Raw genomic sequence first — 23054 nt, forward strand, 5'->3', positions numbered from 1 at the left:
ATCCATTTTTCATGGCCAAAGTAGAAGTGTATTGATATTTTTCATAGCTTCCCAGTTGATTCTGATGTGCATTCAAAGTCAGTAACTATTCTAATGCAGGATTTCTTGACAGCAACACTACTGACATTTGGGAGCTGTTGTGGGGGAGCTGTCCTGTGATGTAGAATGTTTCACATCATTCCCAGTATTTATCTACTAGGTGTCAATAGTACCTCCTCCTAGTTGTAACAACCCAGAATGTCTCTAGAAATTGCTAAATGTCCTCTGTGGGGCATAATCAACCCAGTGAACTATCAGAGTAGATTGTGCAAGCTTGCTGTAATGGCATCATCTGGAGCTTCTCAGAAACACAGAATCTCAGGTCTTACTCTCCTAACCTTTTGAATGAGGTCTGCATTTTAATAAGATATGATGATCTGTTTGCTTTCAAATAAACAACAATGCCATAGACCAGGGGACAGCAAACTTTTTCTTAAAAGTCCAGAAAGAAAATATTTTCAGGTTACCTTCCATATAGTTTTTGTCAGAACTATTCAACCATGCCATGGTAGTGCAAAAGCCCATATTGACAATACGTAAACAAATGGATGTGGCTGTGTTCCAATAACACTTTATTCACAAAACAGGCAACTGGCCAAGCCAAATTCTGCCAACTCCTGTTACAGACTATCCAAATCAGACCTCTCAGTGTACTGAAGACAACAGGTGGTTAAATTCTTAAATGAGTTCCTTCCGATATGTCATTTGCTGATGTTTGAGAGAGAGTAGGTGTATAGATTACACGGTAGATGATTCTGGAAATTATAGTAGCTTGACTTCTATTCTTACCTAAGCATATATATCTCCCAACCTTCCACATGTGAGCTATATGTAAATGCTGCTTACATTACCTTACCCTTTAGAAATATGATTTGATAGCATAATTATTTTTATTTGTATTATTCTTTATAGGCCTACTGGAATAATTACTCACTTATTTTCCCTTTAGTTAGTAAAGCTAACAAACTTATGAAAAACTGTATTAATGTGACTGTTAGCTCAGAAAAGTAGTTTAAAGTGAGTTATCTAACTCTCAGGTAATTTCTCTTTTTTATAGGAAAGCTGAGTTCTTCAAAACATCCTTTGCTTTATGTAGGATTCCTTTCTGACACTTAGAAAACTCTGTATCTAGCAAGGAGAGAGCTGTTTGAAGGGTGGCAATTTAGAGGTTGAGAGGGTAGTAGCTATTCTCAGAATAATGGCATTGTGTCAGATGTTTCTATTATAGATGAAACTAACAATGAGCAAGCTTAAAGTATTTTGCTTTGTTTTATAAATTTTTCCTCTTCTAAGTTACTTGATAAATGGTGCTAAGAGAGGGCATGCCATAGGTCACCAAAGTGAAGCAGAAAAATTCGACTTTCAGCCAGTTAAGTGGTGATCTTAACTGATTCCTGGGATTTTGGCCAACAGGAATGATGAAGACATAGAAATAGCTCCCGAAACATGCATATAAGTAATCAGTTAATTTGTTTTATTTTAATATATATTCAGTCTATAGTGGTTAGTCTTTATAGCTTTCCTAGAAACTTAACACTGTATCTACCCTTGAGGCAGTTTTCTTTGGCTGTGTACAGCCTCATCTTTTACCCACTATACAGCAGATATCACTTCTCAGTTGCCATGGAATCAAAAGGTTGAGAATCACATTAATGACCAAAATATTTCTAATTGTGGCTATCTTTCCCCCATAAGATAAGATTAAGCCCAATTTTTTTTTGGTTTTGCCAAGAAAATTCAATTTAAATTATTTAACCAATTGCCTACTTATGTGGTTTAAAAGAACCACTCAAATTTGCATGTTTATAAACTCTTAAAAAGTTTAAATCTTAAAATCCAAGATCTTTACCTAAAAATTACTTCTTGGAAAAAAATAACATACAAAAACTTGATCTTGTATATTTTATTTAGCATTCTTATACATTACACAAAATAAATAGTTGGATAACTAACTCACATCTAACAAACTATATATGTATTTTTTCCATAGGAAAGCACAAGGAGAAGACAAAAATATCAAGAGTCTCAAGAACTTTTGAATGAAGTAAACAGTTTCCCACAAAAATTCAGCTACAGACAATTCCCAAACTCACTTTATGAACCTCATCGAGATTTTACCAGTCCAGATATATTCAAGAAGTCAAGATCTTCATCTTGGTATTATAAATACACTTCCACAGTCAGTCCGGGTATCACAGACTTAGAAAGTTCAACAGGACTTTGGTCTACAATTTCCCAGTTTACTCTTAGTGAAGAGATGAAGGCAGATGTTTATTATTATGGCATCATCATACCTGTCCTTTTGATGTTAGTATGTCTTGCTTTATATTTTCTCTGAAGATATCCAAAGTCCTTTTGATAATTTTTTAAGTTTCCAGCTCTTCACAAAATGTTATCTCCTTATTTCAGTGTTTCTTCCCAGACATTTTTAAGGTAATTGGCTTTAAAAAGAGAACATATTTTAACAAAGTTTGTGGACATTCTAAAAAAAAAAAATTGCTTTATACTAGAAATAGTGTCATAGTACAGTTTGGAAAACACTTTTCTGAACTTTGAGATCACCTGGAAAATCTAGAAAAGGGGTTTGTTTTTGATCAGAGAATTTGAAAAATAAAAATGCAGAAAAGAATGTGTTTCAAAAGTTTTAAATAAGCTGATACACTAAATAGGTCTATCTTCTAGAATATACTACTGAAAGCTAGGCACATTTTATGAGATATGATTACCAATTTGCTTACCTTACTACAATATGGACATTCACCAAATATGATGTTAAAACTTTGTCTACTAGTTGGTAGTCCTCTCAGCCACTGCAGATTTTAAGAGAAGCATCAACATAATTACAGATACTCCAAATGTCATTCCCTTTCTTTTTAAGTGCATTATATTTTTATTCCAGAAGTCTTATACATTAATTTTGTTTCGCAAAAGGGGTATATTTCCTGAGCCAATAGCAGACTATTAACATGTTGAATAACAAGGGAAATCAACATGGAATTGAAGGTCTAAACCAGACCTGGTTTATAACCAGATTATGGGCTCTTTTAAGAATTTGATGAGAATTATGCATTTTCTTTTTGTTTGTTTGTTTTTTTGTTTTTGAGAGTTTCATTCTTGTTGCCCAGGCTGGAGTGCAATGGCACAATCTTGGCTCACCAGTTCAAGCAATTCTCCTGCCTCAGACTCCCGAGTAGCTGGGATTACAGGCATGTGCCACCATACCCGGCTAATTTTGTATTATTTTTAGTAGAGACAGGGTTTCTCCATGTTGGTCAGACTGGTCTCCAACTCCTGACCTCATGATCTGCCCGCCTTGGCCTCCCAAAAAGTGCTGGGATTACAGGCCTGAGCCACCGTGCCTGGCTATGCATTTTCTTTATCCTCAGAATAGACATACATAAAAAATAATGCATACAAGTTCATGGTGTTCAGACTTTCCCTCAATCCGTTCATCACAAATTAACAACTCTTGCTATTAAAGATACTATAGGCTCTTGAAAATTTCTTAATTCTGGTCTTAATCACTAACAAACAGTGGGTTAATTTTCAACCCATTGATTATAAGCATGAGGCAGTGAATTTAAAAAAATTAAATGAATATTCCTCATAATTACAAAGAAAGCACATATTTCCTTAGAGTATTTCTGTAATTCAACCTGGTATTTTATGATTTTATATAAGGTAAATAGATGTATCTGCCTAAGTTCTCCAATGGCAAAGTACAGATGGCACCAACTGCTACCTCTAATCACAAAAGATGTGATATTAAGGAAGACTCAAATTGAAGGCACCATACAGTTGCAAGGTGTTCTGTATACAGCTGCACAGACAGTTAATCATGTATCAACTAGGGCAAATGATTAAAGACAGGAAAGAAAGCAGACTTTACATAAAGTAAATAAACTGGCATTGCCTGAGTGCTGTGAGATATTCTGATCACAAGAGGCATTCTTCTCAACAGAAAAAGCAGTAGTATTGCATATATTCTATTCTTAAATGCAGCCTGAAAAGTAATAGGTACTACATAGTGCTAATTCCATTTTCACTTCATTGCTGCCACTTTGAAGCACCACTACCTTGGTTAAATCTATGAAGTTTACATTGTGGTAACAAGATATTTATAGAAAAGATTCCAATGTACAATCAATCAGTTTAATTTGTGTGTGCCAATAAGCTAGTCCATGAATATATTCTGGATAGATTTCCTCCCTTCTTGGATACTTCAGGACATTTCTTCATCATTAGTAACTGTGATGAAGAAATGAAGCACACATAAGCATCTGCAATAAACTGATAAAGGAGTTAATGGCCAAAGAGTGGATCACTACAGACTAAACAGATTTTAGATGCTGTGTCTTTCAAACAGGCATACTCCTATGTTGTGTTAGCTGAAAAAAGTCTTGACGATATTTTTGTTTACCTCATATAAGCACATTTGATGGAAAGGTTGTCCACACTGGGAATTATCACACACTTGATCAGGAATGGCACCATCAAGTTGATAAGCATAACAAATTCCACAATCCATAGTAAAATCCTTCAAAAGAAAAATATTTATAAAAAGCGTATGTGTCTCACTAACTTACTGTACATATTTGGGAGGGTACATGTGATATTTGGATACATGTATACAGTGTGTAATGATCAAATCAAGATAATTAAGATATTAATCACCTCAACATTTACCTTTTGTGCTGGGAACATTACAATTATTCTAACTACTTCAGAATATGAAATCACCAATGTGTTTAAAACACAAGGTAAGATCAGTAAGAATGTTTTATAAAGATAGTTTTTATAAAGGTGACTATATTGCTGTATTATAGGAAATATAATTACATCACTAACACCTAACAAAGCTATTGTAGAGTGTTTCCTTTTTCACTCAATAAATATACATAGCTAGGCTAAACAAGAGATTCCATTTTTGGCTGACAAGATGTTTAGGTGTTAGTAATTTTCCCATATCATACATCAATATAATGTCCCTAGTAAATATATAAAGATAGGAATTGACATTAGCTAGTGATTACTAAACAGCAAAATTCTATAACTAAAGGAAAAAGAAAAACACCACCATTTAGTAGTCTACAACCTTAGCAGCCTTGTCAAAAATCAATTCCAAGTTTATTATTTTTGCAATATAGTGGTATCTATTCAATTTTGAGAAACTATACTGCTTCACAACTTATATGAAGCTAATCAGTACTTCAGCCATCAGTAAACAGACTGTGTAGAAAAGCCAAACATCTCATTAGCTACTTTGGACCTTTCCCCTTATTTTTAATAAATGTCTGTCATTAATAACTTCACTACTGAAGACCATGAAAGAAGTATATAGTTGACCCTTGAACAACATGGGTTTGAACTACACAGGTCTCCTTATACACAGATTTTTTTTCAACCAAATGCAGAACAAAAATACAGTATCGGGGAGATGCAGAACCTGTGTTTCTGTGAAATCTGTGTATACAGAAAGCTGACTTTTTTCTATATATGGGTCCCGCAGGGAAACTGTGGGACTTGAATGTGTGTAGATTTTGGTATCCATGGGTAGCCCTGAAATCAATCCCCTTATTCCAAGAGACAATCATATGTAACAACCAATCAAAGGTAACAAGTTCTTTGATGCACTTCAGAAGTCTGTGTTATAATATTTTTCCACTTCCCTCCCTTTTCAGCCTCATTTTTCACTGAGAAGCATTTAAACGTCATTATGCAATACTGTTTGGAATATCAAAGCACTGATAAAACTTACAGATTTTTCCAGGATAGCACGAGCTGGAAAATCAATTTCTAAAACATCTTTCAAATTTTGTAACACACTATTTTCTGGATCCCTGAAAGCATGGGGAAAAAAATTATGCTATGAACTTTGTAAAATCACCAAAAAGTAAAAATTATATTGCCAAGGTACCTACCACAAGTGTATGTTCCTGCTCAGCTTAATTCCCAGGGGTTTTACCACTTCGGATTAAAAAAAAAAAAGTTTAATAATTGCATGCTCTACTCATGGTATGTAAAGCCATATAATACAGAATGTTTCCTTAACTACTTGATTAGAAAATCAAAATTATATGTATTATGTTAAAAAAACAATTATACAGTTCAGAATGCTGAGACATTTTCATTTAAAATAACTACCATTAATATACTAATATTTTCTAATAATTTAACAATGATAGACAAGGATTTTATGATTCTATTAAAAAACATTTAAATCTCACATCTCATACCATGGTCAGCTCCAAGAAAGAAGCACTCAGGAAGCATAGTAGGATGCTTTGGGTCTACCTCTATATTTATGGAAACATTATTCCCTAGAAAGAAACAAGATTAAAGCTTTTAGAAGTAGAACAGCTCACCAAACAAGCCAATAAAAAATGAAGAGATGTTGGTCTGGCTACCTATTACACCGTTTACCCACAGAAAGATCAACCAAATACTTTGTAGTTTTTTGTAATGGTAAATATATTGTTATAATTTAACCAAAAGAAGTACTTTTGATATTATGATTATCATTAAAGGGATCTTAAATCAGCCAATCAACAATATATTTAATTAGATTGCAATTCTGGTCAACTGTATTAAAGTTCAAATAAAAATGCTCTGTGGAGTGATAAAGGTCTTTAATACCAAAACTATCTCAAGTCATAAATTTAAGAAATAATTATCTAAATTACTTTTCATGGCTTTCTTGAAAAAGTTTACATTTCACGGAACTATGGTCAAATGTAAAAAGACTAGCAATATGGTAAATTGTAAAAACATTTAAGATTCAAGTTTTATAAAAATTTATAAAAACATTTTCTCAATTATTTTGCTGCATGTGAAACTTTCCCTTATAATTTAACAAAAGATTTCATTCACAATGGCAATTGTTCATTTAATAACAAAAACAGTAAGTAATCTAATTTCCCAAGACCTAAAAAACTGGCACTAGATTCTTTTATACATTTTAACTGTACTGGGCTATTGCATAAGTTTCAGAAATTTTAATTCTGTTTCTTGAAGGTACACAGTGTTATTAAGATCAATTTGGATTTCATTTTTATGGTAAAAATGTCTTCATAAATTCTGTACACTATAGAATAAGCCTTTCATTAAGCCTGGCAACAACATAAATGCAATTATTACACATCTGGCAAAAAGAGATCATCAGTGGCTAGTAAAAAATGACTAGCCATTCAATGAGAAAAATAAAAATACAAAAAGTTAAAATCTCTTTTGGTAACACATTCTTTACTATGAACACAAATTTCTTATTAGCCCTCAATACTGTCATCTAGTAATGGCTCCAGACTGTTCTGTCACTTAATAAGGGCATATAACTTGTTCAAAACTTGGTCTTAAGAAACCAAATCATGCCTGGAGGAGAAAAAAGAAGCTAAAAGGTAAATAGAGAATGAATTAAAAACTAGGCTATTTATGCTGAATGAGAAAAAAAAAGTATATTTAATCATGACCTGATGACAATAATTATTTTAATGGAGCCATGAAAATAATGAATTACTATATTTCTTTGAAGAAAATATTTTGTTCACAAATATACCATAGTTTGGCTAATTATTCCATTTTAAACACGGTTAGACTTTTTCAAACCAGTAAAGTGATACTGTTTGTAGAACTGCTGTATACCTATACTTTCTTCTTCTCCTAATAGCATGTATGTCACATTCTCCCCCCGATAATCTATATTATACCTAGGAATACAGTGTAAAAATTGCTCACTAACTTGGATGTGATTCACATCAGAATTTCAAAATATCCTTGAACAATGTATCTATTTAGAAAAAAAAGAAACAGGTATCTTAAAACTAGCTATGGTATTTAATGTAAGCTTAAATATAGTTTATCTAAAATCTTGAAAAAGATTGAACTCTGAAAGTGACTTTATGTTTTGCTTGCTTATAATGAAAATACATAACCATTTTATCAAGATAATAACACTACACACCTATTTATGTTTGTACCATAGCTTACTCATAATTTTCACATATTTGTAGTGAAGAAAATACTTAAACTTTAAATTCTTACTCTGTGCTTTCTGTGTACTCTTCAGTGGCATGGTCTACTAAAAGTTATTTTATGTTCCTCTATATTTCTATCAGAAAAAATTCTTAGATCTCAGCACACTAATTTTTTAAGTTTCACAAATGAAGACTTCATTATTCAAATACACTTTTTCCTGGTTCAAAGTAATGTAAATTTTGAATAACCTGCTCCACCATTCCTGTGCTAATTAACAGCTAATTAAACACTACTTCTGAATGTTTTGGATCATCACCTCTTATAATGAAACATCTCTGGACTTGCCATTTTCACCTAAAATATTTACATTTAAATGGGTAGCAAAACAAAACAAAAAAAAACCATAGTTCATCCAAAAAAATTTTAATAGTTGATTTCATACAAAGAAGTCTGAGTCCAACTGCCACTGTTAAATTACTTTTCATAAGTAATACAAAATAAAATCAAACACCCAGAAACCCCTAATCCTCTTTGTCCCTACCTAATGCAATTCTGCGTGCTGTTGCACTCCGTGGAGGTTTTTCTGGCTCAAGTACCCAGGTCTTCTCATCGATTTCATCCATAACATCCCAGAATGCCTTTAGTGATTCCAATGCTGCCAAAAACTGACTGTAAATGCTTATTAAGGAGCTCTGTGAAAAAATGAAAGCTGAGTAAGTTATGTGGCACTCTACCAATAGCAGATAATCTTTTACTTAAAATACACTCAATTTAGAAATTTTAAGCTCTGTTTCATTTAGCTAGAAAGTAGACTCCAGTAAACAGGTGTCAACTCTCCCTGCTTCACATCTCTTCCTACAACATAACAGGATTCTTTTTTATTGACAGTAGACTACACACCTGAGAAAGAATGGATTTTAGAAATCATAATTATTTTTATTTTAATGCTTGTTATACTACAGGCATGGAATAGTAATGAGTACTACAAGATATGTACACAAAACTTTAATAAATATTAATGTATGTAATATAGCTAACATATAGGACCTATACAAAGTGTCTATAGAGTTTTCGTATGAAAATCTTAATTTCATGTTTATTGCAGCAATCAAGTTAAATGCAGTGCTATTTGTAATTTGATTACTATCAAAAAATAACTTTGAGGACCTAATTAGGCAAAGAGTATGAAAAGGTTTTACACATTTTTAAAGAATTAAAACAGAAGTTACAAATGATGTTTTTCTGCATTTAACTTTAGCCAACCTCTGAATTCAATATTTCATATATTAATTCTTTATAGAAATTAGCTTAAATATAGTTGCTCTAAAGTAATGCCATCAGACTTTAAAAATCAATTTTTACTTTTAAGCAAAGGAGTTTCTCATAAAACAATGTGGTATGTTTAAAAGATACAACTGCTTACTAAATACTTTTGATATAAAATCAATCAAAACAAATAGTTTAAAGTAAGAATTAAGGGTTTTATAGTTTCAAGTAAGCAAAATGTAAAGTCACGTACTACAAATGTTGTCAATCTAAAATAACTGGCCACACCAATAATCCAAGAATATGATACACCCTAAGATGAAAAGAAACTAGCCACTTGCTTAAAAATGATTACATATCTATATACTTAAGGAAAACCCATCCCATTCTGTTACTTCACTCAAGGTTTACACTTAGATGAATTCATGGCTTAGTTCCACTGAGTTGGATTAAACTGTTCTAACCTTCTACACATATTTAAAAAAAAAAAAGTGTAAGAGTAGGAATTAGAGCCTAATGTATGAGAAAAAACCTTTGAGGATACTGATGTTACAATGTCTGTTCTCTTCTGGTATATTTTACTTATCTATAAGTTTAGATGACAGAATCCAGAAATCAGAAAATTAAACTCCCAAGAAGCTAGTTTTAAAATCAGTATAACAGTGTATCTCTGTCTCTTATCTCTCTCTCTCCATCTGTTTCTACATGTGTATTTAAATTCCATAATTACCTATTACCTTATATACCCAAGAAAAGGATAACCCCTCTCCCAAAAAAAGTTATGTTTTCACAGTGGCATCTTTTATTTGAAGTTATTTTCAATGGCATTGTCCATTTCTCTATGCAAATCTTAACTGCATTTTGAACAGAAAAGAAATTTTTCAATAAGAAAATGGCTAAAAATGAAACATCCTTGGAACTAGAATTGACTTGCTAATTACAGAAAAAGTGAATTTTAAACCTAAAAGCCATTATATGATTTTACTAGCTAGTCATTTGAGGTAGATACATTAAACAGTATTTTTACATTCCAGATAGGGAAAAGAAAGACCAAAAAAGTGACAAGTTGGACACAGAGACACTTCTTTTAGGAATTTCAATGAGCTTAGAGGGTAGACATCAAAACTATTATATCAGTGAGCTATGTGATTAATAGTTTCCCCAACTGCTTATTTGGTCCATTAAATCACTCAAAAACCCTTTATTTTGAATTTATTCCCCAAACTGAAAAAATACATTATTTCTAAATAATAACAATGGAATTAAATATTCTACATATGGCACCACAAATGCCAAGGAATAATATAGCCAAAATTAAAATCAAAGCTCAATAGTATTTTGCAGGGAGATTTGAAAAAGTATTTTTAAAAATAGCCAATATTCTTGGAGGTTGGCAAGATGGTTGAATAGGAATAGCTCTAGTCTGTAGCTCTCAGCAAAATCAAGGCAGAAGGCAGGTGGTTTCTACATTTGCAAATGAGGTACCTGGCTTATCTCACTAGGACTGGTTAGACAGTGGATGCACCCCACAAAGGGCAAGCCAAAGCAGGTTAGGGCATTGCCTCACTTGGGAAGCGCAAGGGGTCGGGGAACTTCTCCCCTAGCCAAGATATACTTCCCTCATGGGAAGCTGTGAGGGACTGCCATGAGGAAAGGTGCATTCCAGCCCAGATACTATCTGGAAGTTGGAACTGGCCAGAGCCGACTGCAGCTCTGCAAAGCCGCTGTAGCCAGACTGCCTCTCTAGATTCCTCTCCTCTGGGCAGGGCATCTGAAAAAAAGGCAGTAGCCCCAGTCAGGGGTTTAAAAACAAAACTCCCATCTCCCTGGAATAGAGCACCTGGGGGAACAGGCAGCTGTGGGCACAGCTTCAGCAGATTTCAGCGTTGTGCCTGCCAGCTCTGAAAAGAACAGTGGATCTTCCAGCACAGCGCTCAAGCTCTGCTAAGTGACACACTGCCTCCTCAAGTGGGTCCCTGACCCCCATGCCTCCTGACTGGGAGACACCTCCCAGGAGGGGTCAAAAGACACTCATTCAGGAGAGCTCCAGCTGACATCTGGTAGGTGCCCCTCTGGGAGGAAGCTTCCAGAGGAAGAAACAGGCGGCAATCTTTGCTGTTCTGCAGCCTCCACCGATGATACCCAGGCAAACAGGGATGGGAGTGGACCTCCAGTTAACTCCAGCAGACCTGCAGCAGAGGGGCCTGTTAGAAGAAAACTAGTAAACAGAAAGAAATAGCATCAACATCAACAAAAGGATGTCCACACAGAAATCCCATCTGAAGGTCACCAACATCAAAAACCAAAGGTAGATAAATCCACAAAGATGAGGAAAAAAAGTGCAAAAGGATGGAAATTCCAAAAACCAGAATGCCTCTTCTCCAAAGAATCACAACTCCTCACCAGCAAGGGAACAAAACTGGATGGAGAATGAGTTCGACAAATTGACAAAAGTAGGCTTCAGAAGGTGGGTAATAACAAACTCCTCCAAGCTAAAGGAGCATGTTCTAACCCAATGCAAGAAAGCTAAGAACCTTGAAAAAAGGTTAGAGGAATTGCTAACTAGAATAACCAGTTTAGAGAAGAACAGAAATGACCTGATGGAGCTGAAAAACACAGCATGAGAACTTCGTGAAGCACACACAAGTATCAATAGCCAAACTGTCAAGCAAAAGAAAGGGTATCAGAAATTGAAGATCAACTTAATGAAACAAAGTGTGAAGACAAGATGAGAGAAAAAAGAATGAAAAGGAATGAACAAAGCCTCCAAGAAGTATGGGACTATGTGAAAAGACCAAACCTACATTTGATTGGTGTAACTGAAAGTGACAGGGAGAATGGAACCAAGTTGGAAAATACTCTTCAGGATAGTATCCAGGAGACCTTCCTCAACCTAGCAAGACAGGCCAACATTCAAATTCAGAAAATACAGAGAACACCACAAACGTACTCCTTGAGAAGGAGCAACCCCAAGACACATAATTGTCAGATTCACCAAGGTTGAAATAAAGGAAAAAATGCTAAGGGCAGTCAGAGAGAAAGGTCGGATTACCCACAAAGGGAAGCCCATCAGACTAACAGCAGATATCTCTGCAGAAAGCCTAAAAGCCAGAAAAGAGTCGGGGCCAATATTCAACATTCTTAAAGAATTTTCAGCCCAGAATTTCATATCCAGCCAAACTAAGCTTCATAAGCAAAGGATAAATAAAATCCTTTACAGACAAGCAAATGCTGAGAGATTTTGTCACCACCAGGCCTGCCTTACAAGAGCTCCTGAAGGAAACACTAAATATGGAAAGGAACAACCAGTACCAGCCACTGCAAAAACATACTAAATTGTAAAGACACTATGAAGAAACTGTATCAACTAACAGGCAAAATAACCAGCTAGCATAATGACAGGATCAAATTCACAAATAACAATACTAACCTTAAATGTAAAAGGGCTAAATGCCTCAATTAAAAAACACAGATCAGGCTGGGTGCGGTGGCTCACGCCTGTAATCCCAGCACTTTGGGAGGCTGAGGTGGGCAGATCACCTGAGGTCAGGAGTTTGACACCAGCCTGACCAACATGAAGAAACCCTGTCTCTACTAAAAATACAAAATTAGCATGGTGTCACATGCCTGTAATCCAAGCTACTCCAGAGGCTGAGGCAGAATAATCACTTTAACGCTGGAGGCAGAGGTTGCAGTGAGCTGAGGTCACACCATTGCACTCCAGCCTGGGAAACAAGAGCGAAACTCCATCTCAAACAAACAAACAAAAAGACACAGATCAGCAAATTGGATAGAGTCAAGACCCATTGTTGTGCTATATTCAGGAGACCAATCTCACCTGCAGAGACACACATAGGCTTAAAATAAAGAGATGGAGGAATATTTACCAAGCAAATGGAATGCAAAAAAAAAAAAAAAAAAAGCAGGGGTAGCAATACTAGCCTCTGATAAAACAGACTTTAAACCAACAAAGATGAAAACAGACAAAGGCATTACATAATGGTAAAGGGATCAATGCAACAAGAAGAGCTAACTATCCTAAATATATATGCACCCAATACAGGAGCATCCAGATTCATAAAGCACATTCTTAGAGACCTACAAAGAGACTCAGACTCCCACACAATAATAGTGGGAGACTTTAACACCCCACTGGTCAATATTAGATCAACGAGACAGAAAATTAACAAGTATATTCAGGACTTGAACTCAGCTCTGGACCAAATGAACCTAATAGACATCTACAGAACTCTCCATCCCAACTCAACAGAATACACATTCTTCTCAGCAACACGTCACACTTATTCTAAAATTGACCACATAATTGGAAGGAAAACACTCCTCAGCAAATGAAAAGAATGGAAATCATAAAAACAGTCTCTCAGATGACAGTGCAATCAAATTAGAACTCAGGATTAAGAAACTCACTCAAAACAGCACAACTACATGGAAACTGAATAACCTGCTCCTAAATGACTACTGGCTATATAACAAAATTAAGGCAGAAATGAATAAGTTCTTTGAAACCAATGAGAACAAAGACACAATGTACCAGAATCTCTGGGACACAGCTAAAGCAATGTTTAGAGGGAAATTTATAGCACTAAATGCCCACAGGAAAAAGCAGAAAAGATCTAAAATCGACACGCAAATATCACAATTAAAAGAACTGGAGAAGCAAGAGCAAACAAATTCAAAAGCTGGCCGAAGTCAAGAAATAACTAAGATCAGAGCAGAACTGAAGGAGACAGTCATGAAAAACCCTTCAAAAAAAAAAAAAAAAAAAAAATCAATGAATCCAGGAGCTGGTTTTTGGAAAAGATTAACAAAATAGATAGACCACTAGTCAGACTAATAAAGAAGAAAAGAGAGAAGAATCAAATAGACATAATAGAAAATGATAAAGGGGACATCACCACTGATCCCACTGAAATACAAACTACCATCAGAGAATACTATAAACACCTCTATGCAAATAAACTAGAAAATCTAGAAGAAATGAATAAATTCCAGGACACATACACCCTCCCAAGACTAAACCAGGAAGAAGTCAAATCCCTGCATAGACCAACAACAAGTTCTGAAACTGAGGCAGTAATAGTCTACCAACCAGAAAAAGCCCAGGACCAGACAAATTCACACCTGAATTCTACCAGAGGTACAAAAAGGAGCTGGTACCATTCCTTCTGAAACTATTCCAAACAATAGAGAAAAAAGGGATTCCTCCCTAACTCATTTTATGAGGCCAGCATCATTCTGATACCAAAACCTGGCACACACACAACAAAAAAATAAATTTCAGGTCAATATCCCTGATGAACAATGATGTAAAAATCCTCAATAAAACACTGGCAAACTGAATCCAGCAGCACATCAAAAAGCTCGTCCACCACAATCAAGTTGGCTTCATCCCTGAGATACAAGGCTGGTTTAATATACACAAATCAATCAATGTAATCCATCACATAAACAGAACCAATGACAAAAACCACAATTATCTCAATAGATGCAGAAAAGGACTTCAATAAAATTCAACACCACTTCATGCTAAAAACTCTCAATAAACTAGGTACTGATGGAATGTATCTCAAAATAATACAAGCTGCTTATGACAAACCCACAGTCAATATCATACTGAATGGGCAAAAGCTGGAAGCATCCCCTTTGAAAACTGGTACAAGACAAGGATTGCCCTCTCTCACCACTCCTATTCAACATAGTATTGGAAGCTCTGGCTAGGGCAATCAGGCAAGAGAAAGAAATAAACGGTATTTAAATAGGAAAGGGGAAGTCAAATTGTCTCTGTTTGCAGACGACATTATTGTATATTTAGAAAACCCCATCGTCTTAGCCCAAAATCACCTTAAGCTGATAAGCAACTTCAGCAAAGTCTCAAGATACAAAATCAGTATGCAAAAATCACAAGCATTTCTATACACCAATAACAGACAGACAGTCAAATCATGAGTGAACTGCCATTCACAACTGCTACAAAGAGAATAAAATACCTAGGAATACAACTTACAATGGATGTGAAGGATATCTTCAAGGAGAACTACAAACCACTGCTCAAGGAAATAAAAGAGGACACAAAAAAATGAAAAAACATTTCATGCTCATGGATAGGAGGAATCAATGTTGTGAAAATGGCCACATTGCCCAAAGTAATTTAGAGATTTAATACTATCCCCATCAAGCTAACACTGACTTTCTTCAAGGAATTAGAAAAAACTACTTTAAATTTCATATGGAACCAAAAAAGAGCCCATATAGCCAAGATAATCCTAAGCAAAAAGAACAAAGTTAGAGGCATCACACCACCTTACTTCAAACTATACTACATAAGGCTACAGTAACCAAAATCGTATGGTATTGGTACCAAAACAGATATATAAACCAATGGAACAGAACAGAGGCCTCAGAAATAATACCACAAATCTACAACCATCTGATCTTTGACAAACCTGACAAAAACAAGCAATAGGGAAAGGATTCCCTATTTAATAAATGGTGTTGGGTAAACTGGCAATCCATATGCAGAAAATTGAAAGTGGACCCCTTCCTTACACCTTATACAAAAATTAATTCAAGATGAATTAAAGACTTAAATGTAAGACCTAAAACTATAAAAACCCTAGAAAAAACCTAGGCAATACCATTCAGGACATAGGCATGGGCAAAGACTTCATGACTAAAACACCAAAGGCAATGGCAACAAAAGCCAAAAACTGAAAAAATGTATCTAATTAAACTAAAGAACTTCAGCACAGCAAAAGAAACTATCATCAGAGTGAATAGGCAACCTACACAATGGGACAAAATTTTTGCAATCTATCCATCTGACAAAGGGCTAATATCCAGAATCTACAAGGAACTTAAACAAATTTACACACACAAAAAAACCAAACCCATCCAAAAGAGGGCAAAGGATATGAACAGACACTTCTTAAAAAGTAAGACATTTATGTAGCCAACAAACAAATATAAAAAGCTCATCATCACTGGTCATTAGAAAAATGCAAATCAAAACAGTGAGATACCATCTCACGCCAGTTAGAATGGTGACTATTAAAAAGTCAGGAAACAGATGCTGGAGAGGATGTAGAGAAACAGAAACACTTTTACACTTTTGGTGGGAGTGTAAATTAGTTCAACCATTGTGGAAGACAGTGTGGTGATTCCTCAAGGATCTAGAACCAGAAATACCATTTGACCCAGCAATCCCATTACTGGGTATATACACAAAGGACTGTAAATCATTCTACTATAAAGACATATGCATACGCACGTTTATTGTGGTATTGTTCACAATAGCAAAGACTTGGAATCAACCCAAATGCCTATGAATGATAGACTGGATAAAGAAAATGTGGCACATATACACCATGGTATACTATGCAGTCATAAAAAAGGATGAGTTCATGTCCTTTACCAGGACACGGATAAGCTGGAAACCATCATTCTCAGCAAACTAACTCATGAAGAGCAAACCAAACACCACATGTTCTCACCCATAAGTGGGAGTTGAACAATGAGAACACATGGACACAGGGAGGTAAACATCACACACTGGGGCCTGTCAGGGCATGGGGAGATAGGAAAGAGATAGCATTAGGAAAAACACCTAATGTAGGTGACAGGCTGATGGGTGCAGCAAACCACCATGGCACATGTATACCTATGTAACAAACCTGCACATTCTGCACATGTATCCCAGAACTTAAAGTCTAATAAAAAATAAAAAAAATAGCCAACTTCTCATAAGCAGTCTCTCATCTCAACAGAGTTACTGTGCCATTGTTTAAAGGTTTGTGAGGTTTGTGCATTTTTGCCCGTTTGTAATGTGTAAAGTAAAACCAAAAAGAAATAGAAACTTTTCAGAAAAAAAGTGAGAGTACTAATATTAGTAACATTAAGATAATAAATGTTAATAAGGATACAATGCAACTGAACTCTTGTATACTGTCAGTGGGCATGTAAACAGCACAACTGTTTTGAAAAGATTTGGCAATTCAAGAACTAAATATATTCCTACCTTATAACCTGGCAATTCCACTCCAAAAAAAGTGAAAAGGTATGTCCATAAAAATACTGTTACCAGAATGTTCATAGCAGCTACATTCATAAGTACCAAAAACTGGTAACAGTCCAGATGTTCATCAACAGGAGAAAGGATTAACAAACTTCAGTATATTCATCCAATGGATATACTTTTTTACTGTTTACAGTGGATACCTTTTTATACTTCTCAGGAATAAAAAGGAATAAACTACTGATATATGTCACAACATAGATTACTTTCCGAAATTTGATGGGTAAAAAAACATAAAAAGAGTATATACTGTATGCCTCTGTTTAGCATATATGGAATAGGCATAACTAAGTTTTGGTAGAAAACAATCAAAGTAACAGGGATTTACTAGGAAAGGATAACACCCTGTGATGATAATGATGTTCTGCATCTTGACTACGGATTGCAATCCATTTATTGGAACTTATAGAACACCTAGGATTTATGCCCTTTACTGTTTCCAAATTTTACAAAGAACTGAACTCTAGTTAAATGTATGCATGCTGATGACGTATTTTGAAGAAAGTATTCAGATACTTGCAAGTTACTTTGGATAGCACTAAAAATGGCTAGATTTATGGGTGGAAAAAAGGATGAATAAATGGAAAAACATATGATAAAGCAAATACAGGAAAGATTAACTATCAAATCTAGATGGTGGATATGAGTATTCACCATAAACTTTTTCAATGTTTCTTGTATGTCAGAAAATTTGTAATAAAACATTGGAAGGGAAATGAATCTCAAAAATATTAAATAAATAAATGACAAAAATTATGCGTGAGTTTCATAACTGACAAAGTTAACCCAAATTATTTTTTCTGGATTAGGTTATAGACTAATTTGCTTCATTTAAAAAAATGTTTAATAACTGGCCTTTTAAAATTAATCTTCAAATCTATATATTTAAATATATTTAAAACCCTCTCTAAAACACAGAAATGTCTTCTCAGAAAAAAAGCTCACAATATGACAAATTATAATCTTTGAAATGTCTATAAGCATTCTGAACCAGAGAATCTTAAATAGGTTTAAGCAATATAAGTTCTAAGTAAAATTTAGCATTTCCTTCAACTATGGATATAGATAAGAAACCACAGAAATACTATCAGTACCTGTAACTTTCTCCACAATAAAAATAACACTGGTATCACCTAAGAAACTTAAACATTAATATACAGATTCTATTCCAGCCATTCCTTTTTCATTGATCTTAGTTCAATACAGCCTTTATATTGGGACTTTTAAAAGTTTTGCAAGTGATTCTAATGTATAGATAAGGTTAAGAACCACTAGTGGAAGAATAAAGAATAGTCATGTTTGTTTCAGTCCAAATGTTACCAGAGTCATACTTCCATACAATTCACAAAAAGGCACGCTTAAGAACATTTTCATCATAACTTTGACTTTTGTTTTAATGTTTAAAACAATATTTTAATCCTGTGATAAACTGTGGAATTTTTGAGGGGTACAGCACGAATTTATAAGAAATAAAACCCATTTTATACAATTAACCTATGGAAGAAATAGTTTTATCTTTACTTAAAATAGTCGATTTGTAACCACATTCAACAAACTATATGAGTCAAGCATTGAAGAATGCAAGTCCTCACTTAGATCACATCAAGGTAAACAAACATAAATGAATAATGTCCTAATACAATTCAGTCCAGCAAATGTAAATAATATGTCTACTGAGTGTTACATTCAATACTAGATACTGGTGATACTAAGAAAATATAAGATGCAACAGAGTATGTTGACTAAGATCACAAACTATAGTCAGTAAGTCCCATTCCTAGCTCACCTCTTAAAGTTAGTTGTGATTTGGGAAGCGGGGGGAGACGACTGAAAAAAAGCTTCTCTGAAGTGCAGCTACCACCGAGTGAGACAGAACCAGAGCGATATCCACGTCTCCAAGAAAGGTACCAGTTTTGTTTTAAAGGAACTGGTTGAACAGCAGATTAACCCTAAAAAAAGGCAGCTTAAGCAGCCCAAAGGTGTCCAGCCGAGGCACAGAGGATCGGGGGTGGGGGCATCACCTCCTCAGTTCTCTGAATCAGATACAGCCATTCACTCCAAGACTTCAGCAGCACACTGACCAGGAAAATGCCGCCTTGTTGAGAACCACTCAGAGTCGCAGACCTGGGCGGCAGCCCTGGCCAGACTAGTGCCTTGTTAGTACAGACCAGGGCAGATGACTAATACAGAGAAAGCTTGTGAAAAGGAACTGCCCGTCCCACAGAAGTGAGAGATGAAAGCAGGGAGAGGAATATGACCAGACAGGCCCCTCCCCAACAAGATCCAGCAACCAGAGTCCCTCTCCCGGGAGAGTTTTGCAGTTAACACATCCTCCACCCAGGAACGGTGGGCTTGGCAAGAGGGAAAGAGCGCGCCACTGGGATAGCGCGGCTATCCCCACCAGTACGGAAACCAGGCAAAGAATAAACAGCAGCCTGGCTGAGACCCAGGCAGCCCAGCAGCATCTCCACAGGCAGACAACAGACAGACTGTCTCAAGTAGCACACTGACACCTGCATTTAAAAAAAAACAAAAAGCCTCACACAGGAGACATAACCCCAACTTTAACAAAAGGACATCCCCTCAGAGAAGATGGGAAGAAACCAGCACAAAAAGGAGAAAAAATCAAAGTCCAGAATGCCTCTCCTCCCCAGAGAGATCATAATGACTCACCAGCATGGCAACAAAACAAATCAGAAAAACATTTTGACGAGGTCACAGAAGCAGGCTTCAGAAGACACGTAATAACAAACTTCTCTGAGCTAAAAGAACATGTTTTAGCCCAATGCAAAGAAACTAAGAACCTTGAAAAAAGATTAGATGAAATGCTAAGTAGAATAACCAGCCTAGAGAAGAACATAAACAAGTTGATGAAGCTGAAAAACACAGCACAAGAACTTCATGAAGGATAAACAAGTTTCAATAGCTGAATTGATCAAGCAGAAGAAAAGATATCGATTGAAGATCAACTCAATGAAATAAAAAGAGGAAGCGGGCTAAGCGTAGTGGCTCACGCCAGTAATCCTAGCACTTTGGGAGGCTGAGGTGGGCAGATCATGAGGTCAAGAGATAGAGACAATCCTGGCCAACATGGTGAAACCCTGTCTCTACTAAAAAAATACAAAAATTAGCTGGGCATGGTGGTGCGCGCCTGTAGCCCCAGCTACTCGGGAGGCTAAGGCAGGAGAATTGCTTGAACCTGGGAGGCAGAGGTTGCAGTGAGCCAAGATAGCGCCACTGCACTCCAGTCTGGTGCCTGGCAACAGAGTGAGACTCTGTCTCAAAAAAAAAAAAAAAAAAAAGAGAGAAAACAAGAAAAAAGAAAAAAGAGTGAAAAAAACTGAACAAAGCCTCCAAGACATATGGGATTATGTGAAAAGACCTAATCTAAGCTTGATTGGTATACCTGAAGAAGATGGGGAAAAATGAATCCAAGCTAGAAAACACTCTTCAAAATACTATCCAGGAGAACTTCCCCAACCTAGCAAAGCAGGCCAACATTCAAATATAGGAAATACAAAGAACACCACAGAGATACTCCTCAAGAAGAGCAACCCCAAGGCACATAATCATCAGATTCACCAGGGTTGAAATGCAGGAAAAAATGCTAAGGGCAGCCAGAGAGAAAGTTTGGGTCCCCCACAAAGGAAAGCCCATCAGACTCTCAGCAGATCTCTCCACAGAAACCCTACAAGCCAGAAAAGAGTGGAGGCGAATATTCAATATCCTTAAAGAAAAGAACTTTCAACCCAGAATCTCATATCCAGCCATACTAAGGTTCATAAGTGCAGGAGAAACAAAATCCTTTACAGACAAGCAATTACTGAGAGATTTCGTTGCCACCAGAACTGCCCTACAAGAGCTCCTGAAGGAAGCACTAATCACAGAAGAAAACATCCAGTACCAGCCAGTGCAACAATGAACCAAATGGTAAAGACCAATGACGCAATGAGGAAACTGTGACAACCAGTAACAAAATGGCAGGATCAAATCACACATAACATTATTAATATTAAATGCAAATGGCCTAAATGCCCCAATCAAAAGACACAGACTGGCAAACTGGTAAAAAGTCAAAAACCATCAGTGTGCTATATTCAGGAAACCCATCTCACACTCAAAGACACACATAGACTCAAAATGAATGGATGGAAGAAGATCTACCAAGCAAATGGAGAGCGCAAAAAAAAAAAAAAAAAAAAAGCAGGGATTGCAATTTTAGTCTCTGATAAAATCGACTTTAAATCAACAAAGATCAGAAGAGACAAAGAAGGACACTACATAATGGTGAAAGGATCAACACAACAAGAAGAGCTAACTATCCTAAATATATATGCAGCCAATACAGGAGCGCCCAGATACATAAAGCAAGTTCTTAATGACCTGCAAAGATACTTAAACTCCCGCACAATAATAGTGGGAGACTTCAACACTCCACTGTCAACATTAGACATGAACGAGACAGAAAATCTACAAGAACACACAGGACTTCAATGCAGACCTGGAACAAGCAGACTTAATAGATATCTACAGAACTCTCCACCTCACAGCCACAGAATATACATTCTTCTCAGCACCATATCACACTTACTATAAAATTGACCACATAAATGAAAGTGAATCACTCCTCAGCAAATGCAAAAAAACAGAAATCATAACAAAGTCTCTTAGACCACAGCGCAATCAAATTAGATCTCAGGATTAAGAAAGTAACTCAAAATGAAGGGAACAAAACCACACAACTTCATGGAAACTGAACAACTGGCTCCTGAATGTTGACTGGATAAACAATGAAATCAAGATAGAAATAAAGATGTTCTTCGAAACCAAGAATGAAGACACAATGTACCATAATCTCTGGGACACATTTAAAGCAGTGTCTAGAAGGAAATTTATAGCAATAAGTGCCAACATGAGAAATGAGGAAAGATCTCAAATCGACACCCTATTGTCAAAATTGAAAGAGCTAGAGGAGCAACATCAAAAAAACTCAAAAGCTAGCAGAAGACAAGAAATAACTAAGATCAGAGCAGAACTGAAGGAGATAGAGACACACAAAAAAAAACCCTTCAAAAAATCAATCAATCCAGGAGCGGGTTTTTTGAAAAGATCAACAATATAGACCACTAGCCAGATTAATAAAAAAGAAAAGAGAGAAGAATCAAATAGATACAATAAAAAACGATAAAGGGCATTTCACCACTGATCCCACAGAAATACAAACTACCATCAGAGATTACTACAAACAACTCTATGCACATAAACCAGTAAACCTGGAAGAAATGGATAAATTCCTGGACACTTGCACACTCCCAAGCCTAAACCAGGAAGAAGTTGAAACCCCAAACAAGAAAACAAGGTCTGAAGGTGAGGCAGCAATTAATAGCCTACCCACCAAAAAAAGTCCAGGTCCAGACGAGTTCACAGCTGAATTCTACCAGACGTACAAAGAGGAGCTTGTACCACTTCTTCTGAAACTATCTGAAACAATATGAAAAAAGGGAATCCTCCCTAACTCATTTTATGAGACCAACATCATCCTGATACCAAAACCCGGCAGAGACTCAACAAGAAAAGAAAACTTCAGGCCAATATCCATGATAAACATAGATGCAAAAATCTTCAATAAAATACTGGCAAACTGAATGCAACAGCACATCAAAAAGCTTATCCATCACGATCAAAT

At 35.8% G+C, this 23054-nt stretch overlaps 2 protein-coding genes across 5 annotated transcripts in view; one reads left to right on the forward strand and one right to left on the reverse strand.

Moving 5' to 3' along the window:
- The window catches only part of VRK2 (VRK serine/threonine kinase 2), a 102595-nt gene extending 99148 nt beyond the window's left edge, over positions 1-3447 (forward strand). Inside the window, exon 13 of the mRNA XM_012477223.3 lies at positions 2030-3447. Within this exon, the coding sequence (XP_012332646.2) occupies positions 2030-2377 (348 nt within the window). The 3' untranslated portion in view covers positions 2378-3447. The remainder of the gene's footprint in view (positions 1-2029) is intronic.
- The window catches only part of FANCL (FA complementation group L), an 82804-nt gene continuing 61677 nt past the window's right edge, over positions 1928-23054 (reverse strand). For 2 of the 4 annotated variants that reach the window (XM_012477227.2, XM_012477226.2), the window contains exons 8-14: positions 8552-8702; positions 6276-6359; positions 5961-6006; positions 5798-5879; positions 4460-4576; positions 2778-2849; positions 1928-2480 (exon numbers count right to left, since the gene is read on the reverse strand). In XM_012477227.2, the coding sequence (XP_012332650.2) occupies positions 2445-2480; positions 2778-2849; positions 4460-4576; positions 5798-5879; positions 5961-6006; positions 6276-6359; positions 8552-8702 (588 nt within the window). In that variant the 3' untranslated portion in view covers positions 1928-2444. Of the gene's footprint in view, positions 2850-4459; positions 4577-5797; positions 5880-5960; positions 6007-6275; positions 6360-8551; positions 8703-23054 lie in introns of all 4 variants that reach the window. The other 2 variants (XM_012477225.2, XM_012477224.2) reach the window with 1 other exon arrangement.

Source organism: Aotus nancymaae, unplaced genomic scaffold (assembly GCF_030222135.1).
Source record: "Aotus nancymaae isolate 86718 unplaced genomic scaffold, 86718_ANA_hifiasm-v0.15.2.pri h1tg000057l, whole genome shotgun sequence".
In the NCBI taxonomy this organism is placed as follows: Eukaryota; Metazoa; Chordata; class Mammalia; order Primates; family Aotidae; genus Aotus; species Aotus nancymaae.